General features: G+C 46.5%; 1 protein-coding gene across 3 annotated transcripts in view; it reads right to left on the bottom strand.

The window, feature by feature from the left end:
* LOC119181928 (uncharacterized) overlaps positions 1–23512 on the bottom strand; it is a 153518-nt gene that overhangs the window by 3613 nt on the left and 126393 nt on the right. For all 3 annotated transcript variants that reach the window (XR_012886454.1, XR_012886455.1, XM_075875068.1), the window contains exons 3-5: positions 12038–12362; positions 4666–4831; positions 187–3221 (exon numbers count right to left, since the gene is read on the bottom strand). Coding sequence is in view for 1 of the 3 variants with exons in the window: in XM_075875068.1 (XP_075731183.1) it covers positions 193–3221; positions 4666–4831; positions 12038–12322 (3480 nt within the window). In the remaining 2 variants the exon portion in view is untranslated. The remainder of the gene's footprint in view (positions 1–186; positions 3222–4665; positions 4832–12037; positions 12363–23512) is intronic.

Genomic DNA, 23512 nt, shown 5'->3' with positions numbered 1-23512 from the left:
AGCTCAGCAAACGAACGGGCTATGCACAACAAACTGACGTTCTGTCTTGGCTAATGGACAATTGATCAAAATCTAAGTCTCACTTTTCTTTTGATTCAGTGCTGAGAGTAAACATTCGAGCTTATCAACCACTGATCTTCATTAGCACGTGCGAAGGCCATGACATTTATATGCACTCATACTCACCTACGCCTATCTGTTAGGCCGTGCCTCGTGCTGCTGCCTCAGTCCAAAAGGCACGGGCCGGTACCCCTTGTTGGCACCGAAAGGCTGAACAGTCAACAGTGGTTTCGCACCACCACCACGCTTCACCGCCACATCAACACCGGAAGGCAGCCTCTGCCTCGAGTCGGCCCTCGACCGCTGAAACTCGTCACTCATGCTGTCTGAATCTTCGAGAGGTCTGTACCGACCCTCCTTTGGCACGTCTGACACCTTCTTCTGGGAAATGCTGTAGATGTAGTTGGAGTGCGACTCGTACGTTCTGCCACTGTTGGTCCTTTGAAGCGCCTCCTTCTTGAACACGCTTATGGCATGGTCCACTTTGCGGTCGTCATACGAAGAGCTCCTTCGTCTGGTGGGGCTTGAACTGCGGTTTCTCGTAGGACGACGTCCAACCTGCGATGCCGGCGAGAGGGACCGCCTGTCGTCGGCCGAGTGACCGTTGCACTTGTCGCCATTGTCCACACCACCTCCGCGCATGACGCGCGATATCTGGTCGTAAATTCGTTTCTTGGCCGGCGCCGAATGTCGGCCCGGTTCGGGAACCACGGCGGTCGGGTTGTAGTTCTCCAGTGAGTTGCGGCATTCGTCTCCCGACGACCGGCCACCCTCCGGTTCCGGTCGCGGGGGACTGAAATTCCGAGAGTCTGCCGCTCCACCGTTCCCATTCACCTGGTGATCTGAGTCACGGCGTCGCACCCACTTGCCTACGACGTTGGTCGAGACTTCCTTATGGTGGTCGGAACCATTCCAGACTGCTTCGTCTCCGTTCACTAAGTCGCCGTTCTGCTGGCTTTCGGCCTTCTTTGACTCTAGGTTGAGGATTCGCAGCTGGTGCCGAATGTCTAGTTTCTCTTTGTCCCTCTGCTTGCGGAATTCCTCCTCGACGCGATTCATCCAGCGAATCTCCTTCTCACGGAGCCTCTCCTTCTCTGCGACCTCCTGCGCCAGCTGTTCCTCCAGTCTTTTCCGTTCCTCCTTCCTGACAGTACTCATGTACGTAAACTTTTTCACTTTCTTATTGTCGAACCTAGACGGGCGGTTGCTGCTATTGCCTTTGTTGTTGGTCGCCGGTTTGTAGCCAGTGCCCGCACGCACCTCGTATTCCGGCAGGTACATGACGTGACCTTCCCGCGAAAAACTGAACGAAGACGTCCTGCGGGCCAACTCGCTTTTGGAGTTGTCGCGCCACACAGGACTCTCCTTCGGCTTCTCGTCTGCTTCTGGTGTCGCGGACTCTTCGGAAGACCGGCGAAGGTCAATGTCTCCAACTATGTTGAGAGAATTGGGGGCGCTTCGGCTCAGAGACCAGTTAGAGTCGATGCCACCGTTCTGCCGATCTCCTATGTAGTCCCGCCCTCGCAGACCTAACGCCTTGCGCAGGTTACGCAGGCTGTTGAAGTTCTCGCTGGTAGGAGTAATCATGCGTGGATTCTTTCGTAGCCGTCCCCGTGGTCTGCTGCTCTGGTCAGAAGAATCCTCCGTCCTCAGTGTCGCCGACGGTGTAGACCAGGGGAGGAACATGTGAGCCGGCATGGTGAACTTGGCCTGAAGGCCAAGCATACCATGCGGTTGCTTCTCTTGCAGTCCCGATGTGGTGGGGCCCACGCTGCCGGAGTCGGAGTCGTCCATAAGGTCCTCTTTGGGCACCCAATGGTCGTCTCGGGCTCCGTCAAGTGGCGACGCTCTCCCTACTCCCTCCGATCGCCTCCCGGGTCCCGGACCGAAAGGAGCGCCGTCGATGGCGTCATGGATGAACAGCGGACTACCTGCGTCGGGAGAGATCCCTGAGTCGCCGCAGCGGTCGGCCATCACTCTCCTTGGAGCCATGACGCGGCTGACCCGCCTGATTTGGTCTTCCAGGACGTCACCATCGTCGGTACTTGCTTCTGAACGCAACCTCTCGCTTCTTCGCGCCTGCGGGCTGTCCGTAGACCATAATGACCTCCACGCGTCAGTAGGTGAAAAGCGTGGTATGTCCATCTGCTTCCTGGGGAGGGTGGGTCTCAGCTGGATGTTAACGTTGAGGTCCTGGTCTGAGCTGCTGGACAGAGATGACTTGGCCGAAGACGTTCCACCAGCACTGAGGTTATCCAGAGGCCACTGATGCTTTGGCCAAGCTGGAACGGGACTATGGCTGTTACGCTGTCTGTTTTCTGCCTTTCGGTTACCATGGTTGTAATTCTCGGGATCCTGACTCACGTCGAAACAGTGGTCTTGCAAGCGGCTAGAATCATTCAAGATGTACTCGATAACTTTAGATTCTCCCTGAGAATGGTCGTCGATCGCGGCCAGACTACGCGGATTCAAGGACACGTTCTCCCGTTTCGGAGTACCCTTGTCAGCTTTTGTCTTTTTGACATTTCCATTAGGTACGGAACCGTCCTTGAGCTTGAGCGCGTCGAAGTTTGAAAAGTAATACTGCTTTTTGGGCGTGGATTTCGGGCTTTTTAGGTCACCATTACATGCTGGCGGCGTTTTCGATCCACGCCCGTTCTCCTCCGCCACCCTACGGGCAAAGCCATTGGAAGCTCTGCGCCTCGCTACAGCCAGGAGCTCCTCCTTGAAGTCCTTGGCGAGCACATAGGGCTCTACCTTGGTTCCAGAGCCATCATTCGAAGACGTGGTCTTCTTCTGACCAGAGCCCTCTGTCTTCGCTGGCTCCGTTTTCGAGAGTCTCCACTTTTCGACATTTCGCCGGTTCTTCTCGTAGCTACTGCCGGGCCGGAACACGACGTTGTCATCCGAGTTGTAGTCCGGGGGCGGCGGAGGTGGAGGAGGCGTTGGTGCCGGCGACTTGCCCTCGACCCGGCGTCCTTTAAACTTGGAGAAGACGTTTTTTCCGGGTTCTTCCGAAGCTCGACCGCTCGGGGGCCTGTCCGAGTCCTTCGGAAGGCTGCTGGACAGTTGCTGAGGCGGGTCAGGCGCCTTGGCCTTCTTCCTGGATTTGATCTTGGCCTTGCTCGGGCTGATAGCTATCAAGCTGCGCCCCGTAATACCTGAAACGAAAATGAGGTTTCATTAGGTTTCACTGAACTAGAACATATAGGCGAAAATTCTCAGCTATCCAGAGAACAGTCAAGTAGCCTCGGATTGAATACATTAGTGACACTAGTGTATCATATAAGGCCGCAGCAGTTCAGGAGGAAGTGGAGACTTGAAAAGATGAAATAGTATCGAACAGGCGGTGTAGCCACAAAAAAAAAACGATTCAACGTGTATACTTGTCTTCTTCAAGGCAACAAGAAAAGTTGTTGCATTGACGACAAGACCACTTGTCGAAACCTTTGCTCCAGCGACCGCACCCGTTGAAGAATTTTCGGTCTCTTGAATGTATCGTACGCCATTTATGTCTTGAAAGAGCACGGGCTATCGCTGAGAAATCAGCCGCTCTAAGCGTAGTAGGCTACAATGTCACATAAGTGTGCCGTGCACGTATGCGCCATAATTTTCTCCGCGTTACCACGCAGCGAGCAGCCTACACGAAATATGGAAGGAACGCCGTTCCCATTAGAAGCACATTCATAAATAATCATTAGGCATCACTTTCAGAACAACGGCACTGGTACAGGGTTTTCACCTGCCTTGAAGCTTTGAAGGCCAGGAGTTTCTCATTCTGAAACAAACAAAAAAAGCTCCAAGTCCTATCGACGATTGCGGTATCCCTTGAGCATTGTTCCTTTATTTGTGTGCGTGCGTGTGTGTGAGCGAGCGTGCGTGCGTACGCCTGCGTGAACATAAAATTAGCATCGACGATAAGCTTTACCTGGAAGCGATTCCGAGTGGCACCGAGCGCCCCCATTCATGTGCTGTTGCTTCATCGCGCAACACGCCCCCCCCCCCTCCCCCTAAAATTTAAAGAGCGAAGCTGTTCGGACTAGCCGTAATTTGTGTGGCCTATCACAAAAAAAACCATCGTCATCACAAACGGGTACATGAGCCACAGAAATTTGATAAATCTTGTCACTCGAAACTTCCACTAAAAAAGGAAGGAGGCAACAGTTATCCCAACAAGTGGCTGCGAAACGACCGTGGTGAGCCGAACACTCCGAGTGCGTGCCACGAGAGGACAATAGAGAACTGGAAAGGCGACGGCGGCTGCGAAAAGGCTCCGAATCGATGGCAGGCCTACGCCAACGGTGAGCTGCCCATGTCGTGTCTGTGAATGTATGTGGCTTTTTTTGTTTGGTTTTGTGGCTTAGTCGGTTCATACTTCATATTATGAACCAACTCGCCCAGCTGCAAATTTTCTTCCTTCTTGTTATTATTATTATTACATTCTTTGTTTCTGCATGTACCAAGTAATCTTATAATGTATTGGTCAAAAATGTAAGAGATTGCAACTTGGCTTGTGGGGGGAAGACTTCATCGCACCCTATTCTAATGTTGAGAGTTGAGGAATGAGTTTCAATTACCGTGCTAGAGTCTACATTTATGCATTACCTTCGTCCTCTTCGTCCTCGTCGTCTTCGTCGTCCACGACACTGCGCGCAATGTCCGGGTCGCTGTGCGCCCGTCGTCCCGGCTGCAGCTGTCCCGGAGCGTCGGCCTGCTCGACGTCGGATAGCGAGCGCCGCTGTTGCAGAATGCGCAGCAGATCGGGGTTGTCCTGCGAGTGTTGATAATGCAAAAGAGGGTGAGAAAAAATGGATCCAGAATGGCACGAAACATCTCCTGTACAAAAATGTAAGCGGAAATGTCGTTATGTTTACTTTGGGAGCAGAATTTGAGCACAGCGTGTCGTATCATTTATTCACAAAACGCTTCCTATGTGGTGACTAAGTTCTCACTTTTTTCGAAATGTTGCACTTTCATAACGTGTACGCAGTTTGCTAAGCAGTAAATTTTTATTCTTGCGTTGCCATCGTGCACTGTTGCACTGCGTTATACTAGCTGTGTATAATTTTTAGCATTATTGAACTGTCTTCTGCCAAATGAGATCGTCAGTGGAAGCTTCCAAGCCCATTTTAGATGCTTAGTGTCCACTGCACACAACATCAGTGCACAATGTATCTTAATGTTCCAGACATACAACTGGACTGAATGTATGAGAAAATGAAGAAAAAGAAGTTGCCAAATTCAGATGAAAATTTCGAGAGACACGATTTTTTCGTTGTTGTTGTTGGTTGGTGATGCAATCAAGATCGAATCGCTTCATGATGATGAGAAGGGCGCCTGTTCTGAAGTGGTTAGAAGACTGTGAAAAAAAAATGTTGAATCAGCCAATTTCATCATACAGTCCAGATTATTGCTTACTAGGAACCGCATTTATAAAACAAGCACGGACGTAATTTTTACCTCTGTTACAATATGCCGGCGCGGAGACCACACGAAACACGGGTGTGCTACGTCGCAGCTTTCGATGATGGAACACCAGCGTAAATCATGAGAGAAGAAAAGGCCAAGCACTACCATTGTCATTATTTGTACCACGATCAAATATGGCTGGTCAGCACAAGCAATGGAACTTCTATAACCTATACTTGCAGAGCGCTAATCTCATCGTGTCACACAGACACAAACGTGAACTTCTTCGTCCCAATCAAGTTATTTCTCTCATCTGTCCGAACAAACATTTGTAAACAACGTGCAGTTGCCGAAAGAAGGCGCTCTCCGTACATAATCCGTGTGACATATAGTACATCAATGCAAGGCTGCTGAAATGGTGGTGGCGCACGACGCAGCGGTACAAGTTCACCAGGAGAAACAACGATCGAGGTTGTGCACACTAACTGCGAAGAACATTCTTCCAGCCCCATGCTGCGAACTCATAATGTTTGGCGTGCGTGCGTGCCTCTGGGGAGTGCGTTCTCTGGTTTTACCTATTCTTTGGCCACAGGGCAGATCATATTTACCCGCCCGTGCAATGAGCTCAGCCTAGCGTCATCGTCATCATCATTAATAATAATAATAATAATAATAATAATAATAATAATAATAATAATAATAATAATAATAATAATAATAAGAAGAAGAAGAAGAAGAAGAAGAAGAAGAAGAAGAAGAAGAAGAAGAAGAAGAAGAAGAAGAAGAAGAAGAAGAAGAAGAAGAAGAAGAAGAAGAAGAAGAAGAAGAAGAAGAAGAAGATTGACAGACTCCGTAGTCCCAACTGTTGGTGTTGGTGAACGTGCGCTCGAACACGCAAGTAGCTGGTCGTGCTTGCTCTGGGGTTTTGGCCTAAGTTTGTGTAGTGGCTGTGGTTTCTTTGTCTTTATTAGGTGTTCCTATAGTGCTTTTACAGCTAAGTAAGCGCTTTTAGCGCTAAAAAGTTCACTTAGATGCAGTTTTCTTCACCTGGACCAGGGGCTTGCCCCTGGTCTGCTTCACTTCCGCCACAGGATATACCAGTGGATCAGTTTCTACGCAACGGCATTCCCGCAGTTCCTGTGGCCCTCGTCCCTAGCAACGACGGCTTCATTCGGATGAAGAATCCGAAAGTGATCCAGGCGGAGCTTAGAGCTGTGACGTCTCACTTTCACAGCATCACAGAGGTCCGCCAGTTCGGCAGAGGTGGTGTTCTATGTTTTTCATCTGATCAGCTCTGTATCCAAGACCTATTGAAGTGCTCGAGTTTCGCGACCAATCCGGTGAGCGCCTTTATTCCCCCGCATCTGGCATGTGTGAAAGGTATTGTTCGCGGTGTCGATGTTAACTTGACCCCGTCTGAGGTATTAGAGATGTTTGCCATGACTGGTGCTATTTCCGTTTATAGGTGTGCACGACTAGTAGAGAAGCAGAAGACGCCGACTGAGTCGGTAATTGTAACTTTTGCTGGAGTGAATCTCCCAAGCGAAATCAAGGCATGGCCACTAATATACAGAGTGGAACCGCTATCACCGCGACCACTCCAGTGTACGAAGTGCTGGCGATACGGTCACACTATTAAAGGATGCAGGTCAGAACTCAGATGCCGAGTGTGTGGTGACAACCACGAAACAAATTACTGCAAAGCTAAAGAAGAGAAATGTTGTCTCTGCAACGAACAACACTGTGCAGATAATCCTGATTGTTCTGCAAAGGCTCGAGAAATGCAAATTCTTGAAATTATAGGGCGTAGGCGCTGTTCTCGACGAGAAGCCCTAGCGGAAATACAGACTAGAACTCAGGGGTATGCCAGTGTTGCAGCACGACATCTCTCGGAAATAAATGGGTCGATTTCCCTGAATATAGCGGAGGCCATAGAAAAGGCTCTAGAAAAAGCCATGGAACGACTGACTTCTAACCTTTGCGATTCTCTATCTCAAGTTTTGGCTAACCAGATGACTCGCATATTTGGTACAGCGGGAGAGTCAGGCCTAGTATCCCAACATGTTGAGAGTTCACGACCAATAGCTGACGGTGAATCTGAAACTGCGCCATCGTCTTATCAGCCCGCAGGAGCCTCTGCAATAGGCGTTCACAGCCAAAATGAGGAATTTGAAACCGCACCATCGTATTCTCCGTCTACAGCACCCTCTGCAGTAGATATACAGAGTGTAAGTGACGACAAAGCTGCATATACAATAGATTCCGATGACATGGATTTGGACCCTAGGTCACTGAAGAGATCTAGATCCCCTGTGTCAAGGAAAACTAACTCACCGAAACAAACAAAGAACAAAAAGTATCTGAAAGAAAAGGAGAGCCTTTCAAAGAGGGATTTCTTGAAAGAAAGCATTCTAGAGAAAGCTATAGCGGAAGCAGCTCTTTCGAAACCATAGGGTCGCTTAAGATTCTCCATTGGAATTGCCGATCAATCCATTCTGCATCTACGGATTTGATATACTTGACTTCTAAATTCGCTCCTGATATTATAGCATTACAAGAGACATGGCTATCTGTACATAATTTGTTCCATTTAAATAACTTCCAATCTTTTCGATTAGACCGTCCATCGAGAGGTGGGGGTCTAGCTCTCTTTATTAGTAATAGAATTAGTATGAAAGTCAAATGCTCATACAAACATATGTCGCCAGAATGCGAAATTTTGGCAGTAGACATTACACTGCCCAACTGCTCTCCTTTCACTTTAGTTAATATGTATTTTCCGGATGGAGTTCAAGACACACGAAGTTTGGATCTAGCTACAAAATCGTGGTGCAAAGACAAAGTTTTAGTTGGAGACTTTAATTCCCAACACACGAGTTGGGGTTTTAGAACTGATCTTAGTGGGAAACGCTTGTGGGAGTGGACAATGGACAATGACCTGACGTGCCTCAACGTCAGAACCCCCACATTCATTCGTAATCACTCCAGGTCGGCCTTAGATTTAAGTTTTGTCAGTTCAGCCATTAGTACTTCTTCTTGGAAAGCGCTGGACTGTGGCACCAACAGTGACCACTTACCGATAAGTTTTGAAATTTCTTGTCCGATAATTCCATCTTGTTCAAATGTAAGAGTATTTGTAAATTACACTAAATTTAGGAATGACCTGAAGTCAGCACTGGCTTTTCACTCGGAAGAGAGCGATGATAAAAAAGCACTGAAAATAAACGCAGTCATTAAACGATCCTACAAAAGAGCCGAATTTACTGTTGAATCCACAAAAAGAGTATATAGCCGTTGGTGGAATGATGAATGTACAAGAGAGCACCGAAGACGTCAGGCAGCTTGGAAGCAGCTCTTACATAATCAATCCCCACAAAACTGGGCCGATTATAAATTCATTGCTGCGGGCTTTAAAAGAACGGTAGCTCAGGCTAAACAAGATTATGACAGAAGACATTATGAATACCTGTCGAAGCCTAAACATATGAAAGCACTGTTCCGATATATGAGAGCTCGGAAAATCTTGCCATCACCAGTTAATGTAGCTTGTGATAATCTGTCGGCACAAGAAATGACCACTACCTTAGAGGCTATCGGTAAAGGTCTGGAAAGCAGATTCACTTCAGTAGTGCCAAACAACTGGCACAAGTCTACGACAAAGTCTGACTTTGAAGAAGTGACACAGACTGAGGTATCCAACGTGATTAAACATTTACCCTGTGCATCTCCTGGCCCAGATGGAATCACAGTACCCATGATTAAAATTCTGTTCAATTTATCGCCTCGAGACGTCGCCAATGTTATTAACTACTCCTTAAAAAACTCATGGGTGCCGCAGGATTGGAGGATAGCAAAGGTGATTCCTATACTAAAAAAGCCGGGTGGAGGATTAACAGTCGATAATATCAGGCCAATCTCTTTAACATCTAACATGGTCAAACTAGTAGAGAGGGTCCTACATAGCCGAGTAAGTATCTGGATGGCAGACAATTTAGTAATAAAACCGAACCAAATCGGCTTTCGTAGTGATTTCTCAATTTGGTGTGCCCATGCTGATTTAGAGAGCCGAATACAGCTCGCGCGTAAAAGAAGGCAATACGCTGCTTTAGTAACGCTTGACATAGCCAAGGCGTATGACAGTGTGGAGCACTTCATATTGTTAAATACGCTAGAGAGATTGAACTTCCCACAATATTTTATTGAGTGGGTGGCAGAATTCTTAAAATCAAGAGAATTCTACTGCGTCAAGGATGGATGTTCCTCATCTAGATTTAAACAAACGCGCGGAGTTCCCCAAGGAGCAGTCTTATCTCCAGTATTATTTAATGCTTTAATGAGCACAATTCCAACAGATCAAGAAGTTACTGTCTACATTTATGCTGATGACATCGCACTCTTTGCTGCTGACTGTGGTATTTACTCATTACAACTTAAATTACAAAGATATATTAACATGTTAGAAATTTGGTTGCAGTCGATTTCGTTATCGTTAAATGTCAACAAAAGCGCGCTCATGGCGTTTCCGCTTGCAGAACCAATTTCAATTTCAATTCTATATAAACAGGAACCCATCCAGCAAGTAGACTCTATAAAATATTTGGGAATCATTTATAATGACAAACTTAACTGGAGTCCACACATAGAGTATATAACTACCAAAGCACAGCGGGCTTCAGGCTTACTACACAAGCTAAGTAACCGGAAATATGGGTTACGGAGGCACACCTTGATAACGTTGTACAAGATGTACATGCGCCCCATCATGGAATTCGGCTGCATATTATTCTCGGGTGGCCCTGCTTATAAAACGAAACCTCTAGTTGTCTTGGAGCGAGAAGCACTGCGAATGTGTCTGGGACTCCCTAGATTTGTGGCTATCAACGTACTGTACCAGGAAGCGCGCCTGCCTACACTGCTTTGTCGATTTCGAATTTTGACCATACAAGCATTTTTAAAATTTTATAGCTTACCGGCAAGAAGATCTCAATATGCTTTTATCGCAAACCCAGACGCCTTCTTCCTTGCTCATTGGCCACGGTTTCACACACCTCAGATAATGTTTGTACAAAAAAATCTACAAAGTATAAATGTGAACATTAGAAATGTAATTGAGACTAATGACTCGAATTGTCATGTTATTATTGAGTATGATGATATATTCCCGCAAAACGCCAAATTACAATCCCTCAAATTTTTAAATAGCATATTATTAGATTACTTAGAGCATGCAAAAACTAAAAATATAATAGCCACAGATGCTTCCGTAAATAATCAAAAGGCAGGTGTAGGCATTGCCTCTGATTTGCTTGACTGGTCCTTTTCAGTGAGACTGCCTGATTTTACTCCAGTTTTTGAAGGGGAGCTCTTGGCGATTATTTTAGCTCTTCGAAAACTTCCATCAAATCAAAACAATGCAGTAATAATGACGGATTCTCTTTCAGTTTGTGCAGCTCTGACAGCTTCAGAGAACTCTCGAATTCTAAGCACATTCAAAACATTAGTACCGCCGCAGTTGAGACTCCTGAGATTACTATGGGTTCCGGGTCACTGTGGATTAAGATTAAATGAATTGGCCGATTCCTTAGCTCGAGCCGCACTTGATGGGCCAGTTTTGTCCATACTGCCAGATGTAGAATATATCACGGCTATAAGATATCGAAAATCGGCAATCTCCACTGATACGATAGAAAAAGTAATTACATGGACAGACTATAACCACCTCATGTTTCCATGGCAACCCCACTGGAGTCAGTCCAGAAAGATCGAAGTCTTAATCACTAAATTTCGATGTCGTGTCCCCCCCCTAAACCTATATCTACACAGAGCTGGTCAGACAACATCACCCCTCTGCGCATTCTGCGGAGAAATGGAATCACTAGATCATTATTTTTTGTATTGTCGCCGCTACGAAATACTTAGAAAAAGGTTACTAGTTATGCCATTTCGGAAAATAGGTCTTACATTGACGGCGGAAACGGCGCTAAGCTTTGGCGCCTCAGCTTTGGGACATTGCCACAGGGATGCTTTCAATGCCGTTTGCGATTATATTCAGGCAACCAAGCGTATACCTTTGTGATCTTCAATCAAAAACAAAAAAAAAATTATTTATTACTCCCAAGGGCAGAGTGAAGTAAACGCAGCTAAGTGGTAAACATAACACCTCAAATCTCAAAATTGCTCAACTTGATTTTTTTTTTCGTTTGCTCTTTTTATGTTGTTTTTATTTTTACATTAGTCTTATTATAATACCAATTCATTACACATAGTTAAAATGATTATAGATAAACTGCACTACACTTTCTTGGCCAATCCCCCTAAGTGGGTATGAGCCAACCTCCCAGGGAAACAAAACAAACAAAACAAGACTCCGTAGTGGAGGTCTCCAGAAATTCTGACCATCAGGTATGCTTTAAGGTGCCCTGACATCGCACAGTCTGCGGGCCTCTACCACTTTGCCTCCGTCGAAATGCCCGCGACCTTCGGGTCAGCAGCCTAGCGCTCTTGCCAATCATCATCATCATCATCAGCATCATCATCATCATCTTCATCATCATCGAATCATCATTACCTGGACATCCGAGTTCTGGCTGATGAGGCGTCGACCGCTGATGGTGCCTCCGCTGTGCAGGATGTGGCCGTTCTGCGTGGTCTTTAGCAGGCGCACGCCCTCGACCGCCGGCTGGGGCAGCACCCTGTTCCCGGGACTGGCGAACTTGCCGGCCAGCCGCTTGTGGCCGCCGCGCAGGCCACCGTTGGCGTTGAGCACGCCGCCGTTGGCGCTGCCCCGCGAAGAGGACAGCACCGAGGAGTCGCGCGGACGCTCGTCCGAGGCCTGCGAGTGCGAGTTGCCCATGGCCTTTCCCAGGGGGCGCTTTCTTTCAAGCCATCGGAGCCTGCACGAAAAAAAAAAAAAAAAGGCGAGCGGGTGAGGAATGCTGGGAAGGAGCTTGCACCGTTTTCCGAACGCGCTCAAGATCCGCAATGATCATAGAGTTTCCTAAAATTAACTAGAGGAGACTCTGGCGCTGCGATCGTTCAGCGACCATGGGAATGATGGGCAGTACACACATTTGCCTATTCTTCGTACTTGCGGGCGGCGAATCGTACTTGCGGCTTCGTTTATTGCTGGTTACGGTTTCGTTTTGAAGGAAAGAACGAACCCTTTTGAACTTCGTGACCTGATTTGAAACGGTAAGCTTTATAAAAATAAGGTGGTGAAGCACAACCGCTGAACATTTGCTGATTTCTGTTTCGTGAGAAAACACCTTCAAGACACACGAACACACACGGAGCCAAAAGCAGGCCAGAAGTACGAAGTTTAGACAAATGTGTGTACTACCCATCATTCCCATGCTCGCTGAAGCGCCGTGCGTTGCAGCTCCCATAGACACTAGCGCCAGAGTTCCCTCTAGTGCATATTAGGAAACTCTATGGAAATCTTGGACTGAGGACGTTGCACTTTTACTTCCATATATCAAATACACAGTGCTACGATAAACTCGCACGCACAAAAATGCTGGGGCCGGTACGTTCAACGTTTCATGACCATGGTCATCTCATGTTACGACATAGAAACCTGCAAAACGATAGCTTTTCAAGAAATTTGTAAGCACTATCAATCGGAACGGCGGAAGTTCCCCCTCCCGCATCCAACTTTAAACAGAGCTCAGTCTATCACGTTACGTCAACTGCAGACTTGAGGCGTACGTTTCTCCCCTGACGGGCTCCAAATATATGGACGGTATACAGCCAGGCTGCCCTCTCTATGATAACCCGCGTTTCACTTTGCAACACATGCTGTGGCAATGTCCTGCTCTGCGCCGGAGCTCCGGGTCTCCCTCAACGGAGGAGGACTGGCGATCTCTTCTCACATGAAACGAGAAGGAAGACCAGCTACGGGCTATCCAGAGAGCCCATGACATGGCCGAGGAGGTGCATATCCCCCTCCCATAGTGGGTGCGGCCCGCCGATGTCGCCCCCTAAGAGGGAGTGAGCGTCGTCTCCGGAACAAATAAAGTTTTTTTGCCTGTTTGCCTGCAGCTTATCAGTCCAAGATGGCGATGCCCATGTGCCGAATACAGTAACTCAGCTGGGTAGTCGACTTCAAGATCACCAGGACGTCGTCAGCATAATGAAATACGTTAAAACTTTTAGATTGAATAGCTTCATCCAAATCTGACTCACTGGACCACAGGCAAATGTTACAAAGCACCGGCGCCACACGAGCCGGTACATACGCATTCCCTCTGTACAAAAAGCTTGTCATTTCAAGAAGTACCGGTGCTATTAGGATGAAATTCCAAAAAGTGACACGCTGCTGAAAGAGTTTCCTTGAAGCACGTTCAAGTTTTTTTTTGCAATCCACGAGACAACAAAGCATACGTGGGCTGTTCAGAAACCGATAAATGGAGTAGCCGGCAGGAAGCTCGACGCCAACGTTTTATACTAAGACACATGAAATGTTTAAACTTTTAGCTGCCGTTCGAGAGTGTAGTCAACATGAGATTTTGTAACAAAATTACCGATCACGACTGTACTCATCCTTGAAAATGGGCCCAGCAAGGAAATGTGCTTCTTGACACTAGACGGCCTCCACAGGCTTGCGCAGGGTTCCCCTTCAAGAGGGGGGGGGGCGAACGGGGGCGGGTTTGTCGCAGCACCCCCCCCCCCCCCCTCAATTAAGTCAATGTATGGTGCTGGCTTTGCGCCCGTCTCTCGCCCCCCTCCCCCCTTATGCGCACGCCTATGATGGCCACCCTTGCTCATGTTGCTGTTAGACCATTTGTGTCTTGGCTTTCGTTTTCATTTTAAAGCAATTTTGCAACGTATCGATGCAGCAAAGCCACCTTCGCGTTAGAGTTACCCAACTGAATTGAAGTAATGATACCGTTTTTTATTAAAAACATAAGCTCTACAATTTCCACAAGAAAATGCTAATTTCGCCACATTCTTCTTACAGTATAGAAAGGTCTAATGAGTATATTTCAAGCACAATCACTTGTGGACCGCTCATAGATGAGCTGGGAATTTCCAGGTGGCACAGTTTGTACACGTCTTTTATACTTTCATCTGCTTTAGTATTTCGCGCTGCTTCTTCAAGACTCAGATACCCTTACAAAGACCTCGTCTTCGTAAGCACGGTCACTGAAAAGGGAGGAAGGCAAGGAAAACTTTACTTGGCAAGTTTGGACCCTTGGGGGTCCTGGCCCACCTCAAGGCACTCCCGTTACGAGAATGTGTCCAGACTCCAGACCACGCAGGGCCTTTTTTCGTCATTGTCAGTGACGGAAAAGAGGGTTTACTTTATTTTAGCACGTCCGTGTTCTGTGACGTAACGCTTATGTTATTGACTAGACAACCCATTCCAATTTTGCACACGTTTTTCCTTGTTCTTATTTTCTTGGATGTTTTTTCTTCAAATAATTTTTTTCAATTGCGGCTCAGTGCTCGTCTTGTGTGTTTGTATATTCTTAGTATGAGTCTATTAGTGCTGCTCCGAGGATAAGGAGAAGGAGAAGAAGAAAAGGAAGAAGATGGTGATCATGATGATGGCTTTCGTCTTCGGGTCATTTCAAGAGACTGCACAAAAGATATTTGATATGTGGGGTTTAACGTCCCAAAACCACCATATGATGGCTCCGGAAATTTCGACCACCTGGGGTTCTTTAGCGTGCACACAAATCTGAGCACACGGGCCTACAACATTTCCGCCTCCATCGGAAATGCAGCCGCCGCAGCCGGGATTCGAACCCGCGACTTGCGGGTCAGTGGCCGAGTACCTTAGCCACTAGACCACCGCGGCGGGGCACAAAAGATATTTCAGTTTTTTTTGTTTTGTTTTTACATCAAGCTTCTCCAGCAGGTCCTGCTATACTGCAAACACCACCAACAGCGTAGAAGCCACAAGGGAAACAAATCTGGGGCAGCGGCTTCGGTATTTATACATGCCAGGACCTCCCCGGTCGGCAATTCGCGATGTCTTGGACACTTATGTAATCCGGTCCATCACAAGGAGATAAAGGCGGTCCGGGCTTTCAGCGTAAAACGATGCATTAAAAAAAACAAAAAGAAAACATGGTAAAGAAATAAGAGAACTTCCGTCTCTCTTCAACGCGTTCCCGATCGGAGACCAGATAAACGACGAACCTGGAAAAATAAAAAAAAAGGACAAAGCTAGCTTATAGGCCGCGACGCCTGGGGGCGCTGAGCGAACGATAAAGTACGGCGGCGCCGCCTAGCGGCATGCTAAGAAAAAAATTGAGGGGACGCGCGTCGCGTACGAAAACATACGGAGATAGAGAGATCGACCTGGTCACTTAGAAACCACCCGAGCTCCAGCGACATCTTTCCTTCGCGTCTTTTTGATGATTCGCGTACAAACACACGCACGCGACAACGTGCGTCTGTATGCATCCGAATGCAGGAACGGCTCATGGCGCGCGTAGAGAGGAAACTCCGGTCCAATTGATCGAGACAAGAGTATAAGTTTGGGCGATGCTGCTGTTACGTGTTGCTCGAAAGAAAAAAAAAAATCTGTGCCGGCGCGCTGCTGCGTAGTACGTGCGATAAGAGTAGTCTCCGGGCATTCAAAAACACTCCAGACCGGTCTGCACGGCCGAAATCTCGCGACTTATTACGGTCAGGCAAGAAGAGGAGCTGGCTGGATTTCCGAACTGTTACGCGGGCCGTATAACTGCAGTGTACCGAAAGCACCCTAATCTACGTCGCGCGGCGTTTTACCAATAAAAGAAAGCGAACAAAGGTACAGATGGAGGAAAGTCTTACGAAACGGCCCGGATCACTAATTTTCAGAAGCCAGTTAGGTGGCGGTCCATGTCGTTTTTCTACGTCACTAGGCCGTTTTCTTGGATGGTTTGTTTGGAATCGATGGCACTTGCTTTCTTATGGGTAGTCGATGTTTCGGCTTTAGTGATGTTCGCGTGTGTGCCACTAACAGCAAGTTTAATGCGAGACTGAGGTATAGTGCGATAACCTCGGACTCTTTCTATCGACAGGGGTCGTTAAGCTAGTTGATTCATACTTAAACAAGAACAACAAAATATAGACAAGGCGCAAAGAGTACGGAAACGAAGTGAAGAAACGAACTGACAGACACCTGACATTTTCGAAGCATAGCCAAAAGTGACAAAAGTGGCATTTTTGAAAGATAGCCTGTATCATGTTACATTCAAATTGTGCGCTGTCAGTTTTGCTGAAGACTATAAGGTTGACACATTTTATGTGCCCTGGCGTGTTTCTTTTTCTCTCTTCTTTTTTTTACAGTTCGGCTGAGCGTATATAGTTTCCGGCGCACGCTCCTCTTGTTTTAGTAACTCATGATGGTTTGAGTTGTCGTATGACTATTCCTGATATAAGACTACCTTGTTTGACAGCCTTTATAAATCGGCGTAGTTTCTGTGATTAAACAGTTCGAAGCTGGCACCCATGTCTGTCAGTTCGTTTCTTCACTTCATCTCCGCCCACTCTGCACTCTGCATGTTTTTTTCCTTCCGTCGCCTTTGGAGACTGCTGAGTCTGCATTGGTGCGAGGCCGCGACGGGGTGTTTACGGCAAGTTCTCGATAGTTTTCGGATGGTTGTGTGAGGTATGTGGTCACCATAGGCGTACGCACAGGCGGCAAGGGTGTGGGGGAGGCGACCAAACCAACCAGCTAACTAAGAGGGGGGCGCTGCGAATGCCTTCGCCACCCCCACCCCCTGCGTACGCTTATGGTGGTCACCCTTGCTGATTGCTGTCAAAATTTGAATGTTGCAACAATAAACCTCAGTTAAAAGTCGGGCGCCCGTCCCGCGCGTCTCTTGTTTTCGTTCCCGTTTCTTTCAAGCCCCTTTGTTTCACATCGCGTATACGAACCGACTCGCCCAAACACGTCTTACTATAGGCCACGTTGACGTGCGAATGTGAAGAGAAAATTTACACCGATAGTCGCCAGCTTAATTCGCATTGCACGACGCAAAGTTCGTGCATGAGGCGTTGACGGCGGAGGCGCGAGACGGTCGATCCAAGGAGCGACGCGCCTGATTCCGGGTCTAGAACTTAATCGGCCAAAGTCTCGACAGCCATCTTTGTTTAGACAATGAGTGCCTTTCATTTCGTAGCGCACCTGCGTAAGAAGCGTTTTTTTTTTCTTTCTCAGTGCATTCTACGACAGACGCGCAAATATGCGCAGTTGCATATGCTGCACTGCAGAACAAACAAACAAAAAACACTGATTGATTGATTTGTGGGGTTTAACGTCCCAAAACCACGATATGATTATGAGAGACGCCGTAGTGAAGGGCTCCGGAAATTTTGACCACCTGGGGTTCTTTAACGTGCACCCAAACCTGAGCACACGGGCCTACAACATTTCCGCCTCCATCGGAAATGCAGCCGCCGCAGCCGGGATTCGAACCCGCGCCCTGCGGGTCAGCAGCCGAGTACCTTAGCCACTAGACCACCGCGGCGGGGCAACAAAAAACACTGGTACCTTTGAAGTGGTTTTCATGCGTGTCGTTTTTCGCGTCGTCAAATCGAATTACAAGACATCGCTGCAGCACATGTAGGTGCGCGTGAAGTGTGAGCTGGGAATCATTCGCCTGCGTTAGCTGCCATGTCCGCAGTTTCTTATACTCCGGGTCATATTTGGAGGCAGGAAGCCATATAATGCTTGATTCGATTGATTGATTTGTGGGGTTTAACGTCCCAAAACTACCATATGATTATGAGAGACGCCGTAGTGGAGGAACTCCGGAAATTTCGACCACCTGGGGTTCTTTAACGTGCACCAAAATCTGAGTACACGGGCCTACATATCCGCCTCCATCGGCCATAGAATGCTTGCGCATTAAAGTGCTACTTGTTATTAGTGGCACCTGCGTCTAACCTTATAACCATACTGGCTAGACTTGACGATCCCCCCTGTGTTGTGAACAGGGATGGCGTAAGGCACGCACAGCATGCCTTACGCCATCTTTTGTTGACTTTCAGTCACATATGCATATGACAACCACAACCTCCTTGATTACAACACGTCGCAAGAGCGTCATTCCTGTGTTTGGTGCGATCCCATGCCATCACCTCACTCGGAAACAACCGAAAGATAGATACAAGCTCCGCCCAAGGAACTGCGACGCTCTCGCCAATCACCTATGCAAGAGAGTAGTATAAGCTGGCTTTATCAGTGCAATTGCAAGTATACCACGCCAATCAAAAACTAAAAGTTTGTTGATCTTACTCAAAATTCGACATTCGCCTAAGCGGTAACGTCAGAATCCTCGATTAATTTTTTTCAAGAGGCTGAAGTTTTCTACTCAAAACAAGAGTTGGGAACAAAATACGTGATGTTTGCTTGACGTCAGGAGAATGAGCAAACGTGATTGGACAGAACGTCTTCGCGAGGTGGAACAGTGATGGACGTGGGTGGAGCTTTTATTTATACTTACGTTTTAACTGACTACAGAACTAAGTGACGGCCGGCATATATAATCACGCCTACAACTCGGTGAGCCTCCGCTTGAAGCGAGCAAAGCCAATGAGACGAGGCAGCTACGAGATGCGGCCGTTGTTTCGAGGTCACTTGTTAAGTTGTCATCGCTGCTGTCGACCTGTCGACTCCGTGGCATGAGCCTTCACTCGAGTGCCCTTGGAAACCGCGCTGGAGATACGTACAAAAAGAGCCCGTTTTCATCTCATGTGTGCGCTCTCGAAGTCAATTAGAGATTCGGAGAGCTGACCTATAGAAATAAAGACTGGGCATGTTGATACGAAAGGCCAAGCATCGCTGCTCCGAGGTTGGCGTTTGGGTGAGCACACATATACCTAAGATAGACGGTGACAGCAAGAGCATGATGCAGAAGTCGAGGTAACGAATAAGGAAAAAGAAAAAAAAACGGCTGGCCCAATCAATGAGTGGATCGAAGTATCGGTACTGTACTATATTGGACATTATTAAAGAGTGTAGCAGTGGTCTTATTTTGAGTGGAGGGTGGAGTTTCACCTCCACGTGTGCGTATGTGTGAGTGTGCGCATACCTGGGCAACGTGAATAAACACAGTTGAGAAAATATTTAATGGGTGCAACCAACCCTTCACCATGTTAATGTTATAAATGTTGCACGGAACTCGGTATTTGCAACCATTCCCCTTAACGTGTCAATTCAAACCCTACGCCTGAATCTAATCTCTGCATATATATAAAACAAACTTGGTACTATTTCAATGCAGGCCATGCATGCTGAATCTCTGCGGCCTCTGAAAACCAACGAGAGTGTTCCTGCGCACACGTTGGAAGGTAGAACACGACCAGCTATAAGGCCAATTCCGAAACGAACAAACAACAAAGAAACGCATATGCTGGATGGCTGAGAAATCATGCGGTGTTATCTCTTGAGCTTCTGGTCTTTTTTTTTTCGCATAATTTTGCTTTAGCAGAAAAGAAAACCTCGAGTGGTCCGAAATGAGCAGCCTTACAGGCCGGTTGCTGCGTTACGCCGTCCCCAAATAAACCGGGTGCATAGAAGATCAACATCTGAAATTCGAAAAGCCGTGAATGAACTCCAAACGAGATCAACCGCACGCGCTGACCAGCCGACCCATTCTAAGAAGCAAGTTCACGTTTAAAACCAGATCGCTTGCTTCCCGCGCGTCATATATATATATATATATATATATATATATATATATATATATATATATATATATATATATATATATATATATATATATATATATATATATATATATATATATATATATATATATATATATATATATATATATATATATATATATATATACGGAAGCGTAAAAGCACGACTAACGAGGAAACACTTTTATCAATCACATACGTTTCGGCTGGTGGGCCAGCGTTCGTCAGCATATATATATATATATATATATATATATATATATATATATATATATATATATATATATATATATATATATATATATATATATATATATATATATATATATATATATATATATATATATATATCAATGGATTTGAACGCAAACGGACAACACACAACAGGAAAAAACGATTACACGATCGTTGCTCTTGGTTGTCCTCTTTTTTCTTATTGCTGGTTTCTTTTTTCGGTGAGTGAACCCCAAAAGATGGTCGAATGCTCACTGTAGGAGCGTGCTCGTATATAGGGCCGGCCCGCTCCTTTAGTCTTGCAAGAGTCGTCACATCACCAAAACGAAGGCAGCACGCGGTGCTAAACATCAGAACAACAAACTCATTCATAGCGACGAGGCATTTAGAACAGGTTGTAGCAAATAAATTAGAAAATGCAAAGCAAAGCAGAGCATGCTAGAGCCGTAGCAGTTAAGTGCTGCCGTTGTTCACCCGCCCTGGTCACAACAATCCACAAAGTACTTCGTGCGAACACTTGATACAATACCAGACCGCTGAGCTGCGACTCTCAGCTCGAAGGACACAACCTTCGATAACTTTAAAAAAAAAAAAACAGGTTGAAGCGCACCAAAAACGTGGACTAAGAAAGAGAAAGATTCAGTTGCGAGGAAGAGTAGTAGTAGTAGTAGTAGTAGTAGTAGTAGTAGTAGTAGTAGTAGTAGTAGTAGTTGTTGTTGTTGTTGTTGTTGTTGTTGTTGTTGTCGTCGTCATCGTCGTCGTCGTCGTCGTCGTTGTTGTTGTTGTTGCTGCTGTTTCCCTCTGCACATGGCTCGTACCCAAAGGAGGGGATTGGCCGATTATAAGGTGAATTTGCCCGATACTTTCTGCATTGCTTCGTGCCTAAAAAGCGTTAGTTAGTAAGCGCTCTCCAGTCCACTTATACTGCCCCACTTTTCGGTGCTCTTCAACCTAATTTTTGAAAAGATGAACCTATAGACCGACTAGCCCAACTCGCCATATTGCTCAGACCATCGAGCTCTACTTCTGTGCAACCGACCTTGTAATTAGCGCGTGTATTCACATATATCTATGGGTATAGCTCCAGAAAAAAAAATTAGATATTGCATCGGCCACACCCGTGATACGCGTGTGGCTCTGCTGCACCTTTGTTAATTATCGCTGATTATGGTCGTTTTTTAGGCGAAAGTAAAGTTCGAGTTTTTGCATATTTAGGTTGCTTTGTGCGTACTTTTGTTTCTGTGTGTTTTTATCTTCCTGTTTTGAAAATTTGTTTGTCTGCATATTGAGCATTCATGTAATTCATGTAACCCACTCTGCGAAAATCCCCAGTAGGGATTGCAGTATTCGTAAATAAATAAATAATAATAAATAAATTCCTAACTGGGGGCGTGCGTGTGGAGGGTGTATGTGTAGCAACAACAGTCCGAGTGTTTTTTCCCGGATTAATGCCGTTGCAAGTACGTTTCATTTGCCGAATGCCATTCCGCACGGTGCCCCTTGAGAACGCATGGTGCATGGTAGAGCAATATACGCACACTATGCATGTCTCTCCATATCCAAGACGCCCATCTCTCTAACCTCTCGGATGACTCCGCTTACGAACAACATCCGCGTACAATGAGTACCTCTCGACGTGTAGTAAGTGAACCGGTTCAGAATACAACGGTATTTTGATGAACCTCAGGGCGTACTTCGGCTCACGCTGGCAGCGCCATTGTCATCGCAAACGATGCGTCCACTGTGTGCATCCCAGAAAAAAAAAAAAAAAAAACCAGGGCGTTAGTAGACAGCCCTGTTTGTTCGGGAACAAAAAGGCAAAACGGTTCGGCGTGGCACAGACTGGTCGTTATCCCGGCAAAGCTTCGGCAAACACAATCTCAACCAAAATGTGTGCAGCACTACAGGTGACGTCCGACAACCGAGTGCAGTGGCGCGTGAACGCGTCTCAGAAGAGGTGCTGCACACTTGTCAAGAGGAAACAAGGAAGCAGCGTCGTTTTGCACGCTGTGTACACGAACTAGGAAAAAAAGCCTCCTGCTCTCCCGTAACAGAGCATCCGTAATTACTCCGCCAAATTCACCATTTTAACTGCGGATATGTTTAAGGCGCCGTAGCTATGTAAATCGTAGCTGCATGTATAATGTGTTCATCAGCGCATATATCATATTCATCATCCAGCACCGGGAGTAATATGTCCGACCGATAGCCAGGCAAACATCTACAGCTTTTCATTGAAATATGTATTTTTCCCTCTCTCTCTCGTGCGCAGAAATTCGGATGGGTATGTGCCACAGGAATTGCACAAGCCCCACTACTAATTAAAGCAGATGTTAAGGAAAGGCGCTGGGAAGGAGGAAAAGGCTAGCGTTAACCTTCTGCCAGACGTCAGATCCTGTTATGTCAGCTAACGTAGAAGGTTCCAAGAATGTCGTTAGAGGCTTGTGTCATGGTCTTTTCAATGCGCTTAATATCATCAAAATATTTTATAGATAGTTCCTTAAGCTCAGTTTGAAATCAATTCACCATATTTTAAATTTTTTTTCATGGAACTCTTTACTCAACTATACTTGGCGACAGCTTTTCGTAACAGCACTGTGTAAGCTGTGAAGAGGAGAAAGCAATGGAGTGGAGAGGAAGCGAGGAGAAAAAATAGCTAAAGCGAAATGGTATTCACTGCCCAGGCGGGATTATATTCCGGGGAACCACGTTCCAAAGGCGAGCTCGTCGATCCAGGCATAACAAGCATTCATAGGAACCCTGTTATTACGCTGATGTGGGCTACAGAACAAAAAAAAAGAATAAAGAAAAGGAAACAAAAAGAAAATGGGCAGAAAGAGAGAAAACGTACAGCATAGCTATGTATAGTGTAAAAAAGGGGGTGGGAGAGGGACGTGATACGTAGGAAGAAGGAGAGGATAAAGCATAGCATAGCCATGTATACCACAGTATAGCAAAGGGGTGGGAAAGGGAAGTTAAAGCGAGAATGAGCGATAGAGTGAGGTCAAGGCCACCAGCTCCACTGTTTCCACAATCCTCGCACCTCTACGGCGTAGGCTACCCCAATTTTTTTTTCCCTTTTCGTCAGCACAGAGGCGCATACAGGGCACCATGGTACATAGTACGCAAAACTATAAATCATTTGCCCCGTTTACTGAAA

This window comes from Rhipicephalus microplus, chromosome 10 (assembly GCF_043290135.1).
Source record: "Rhipicephalus microplus isolate Deutch F79 chromosome 10, USDA_Rmic, whole genome shotgun sequence".
NCBI lineage: Eukaryota > Metazoa > Arthropoda > Arachnida > Ixodida > Ixodidae > Rhipicephalus > Rhipicephalus microplus.
This window is presented reverse-complemented; position numbering and strand designations above follow the sequence as displayed.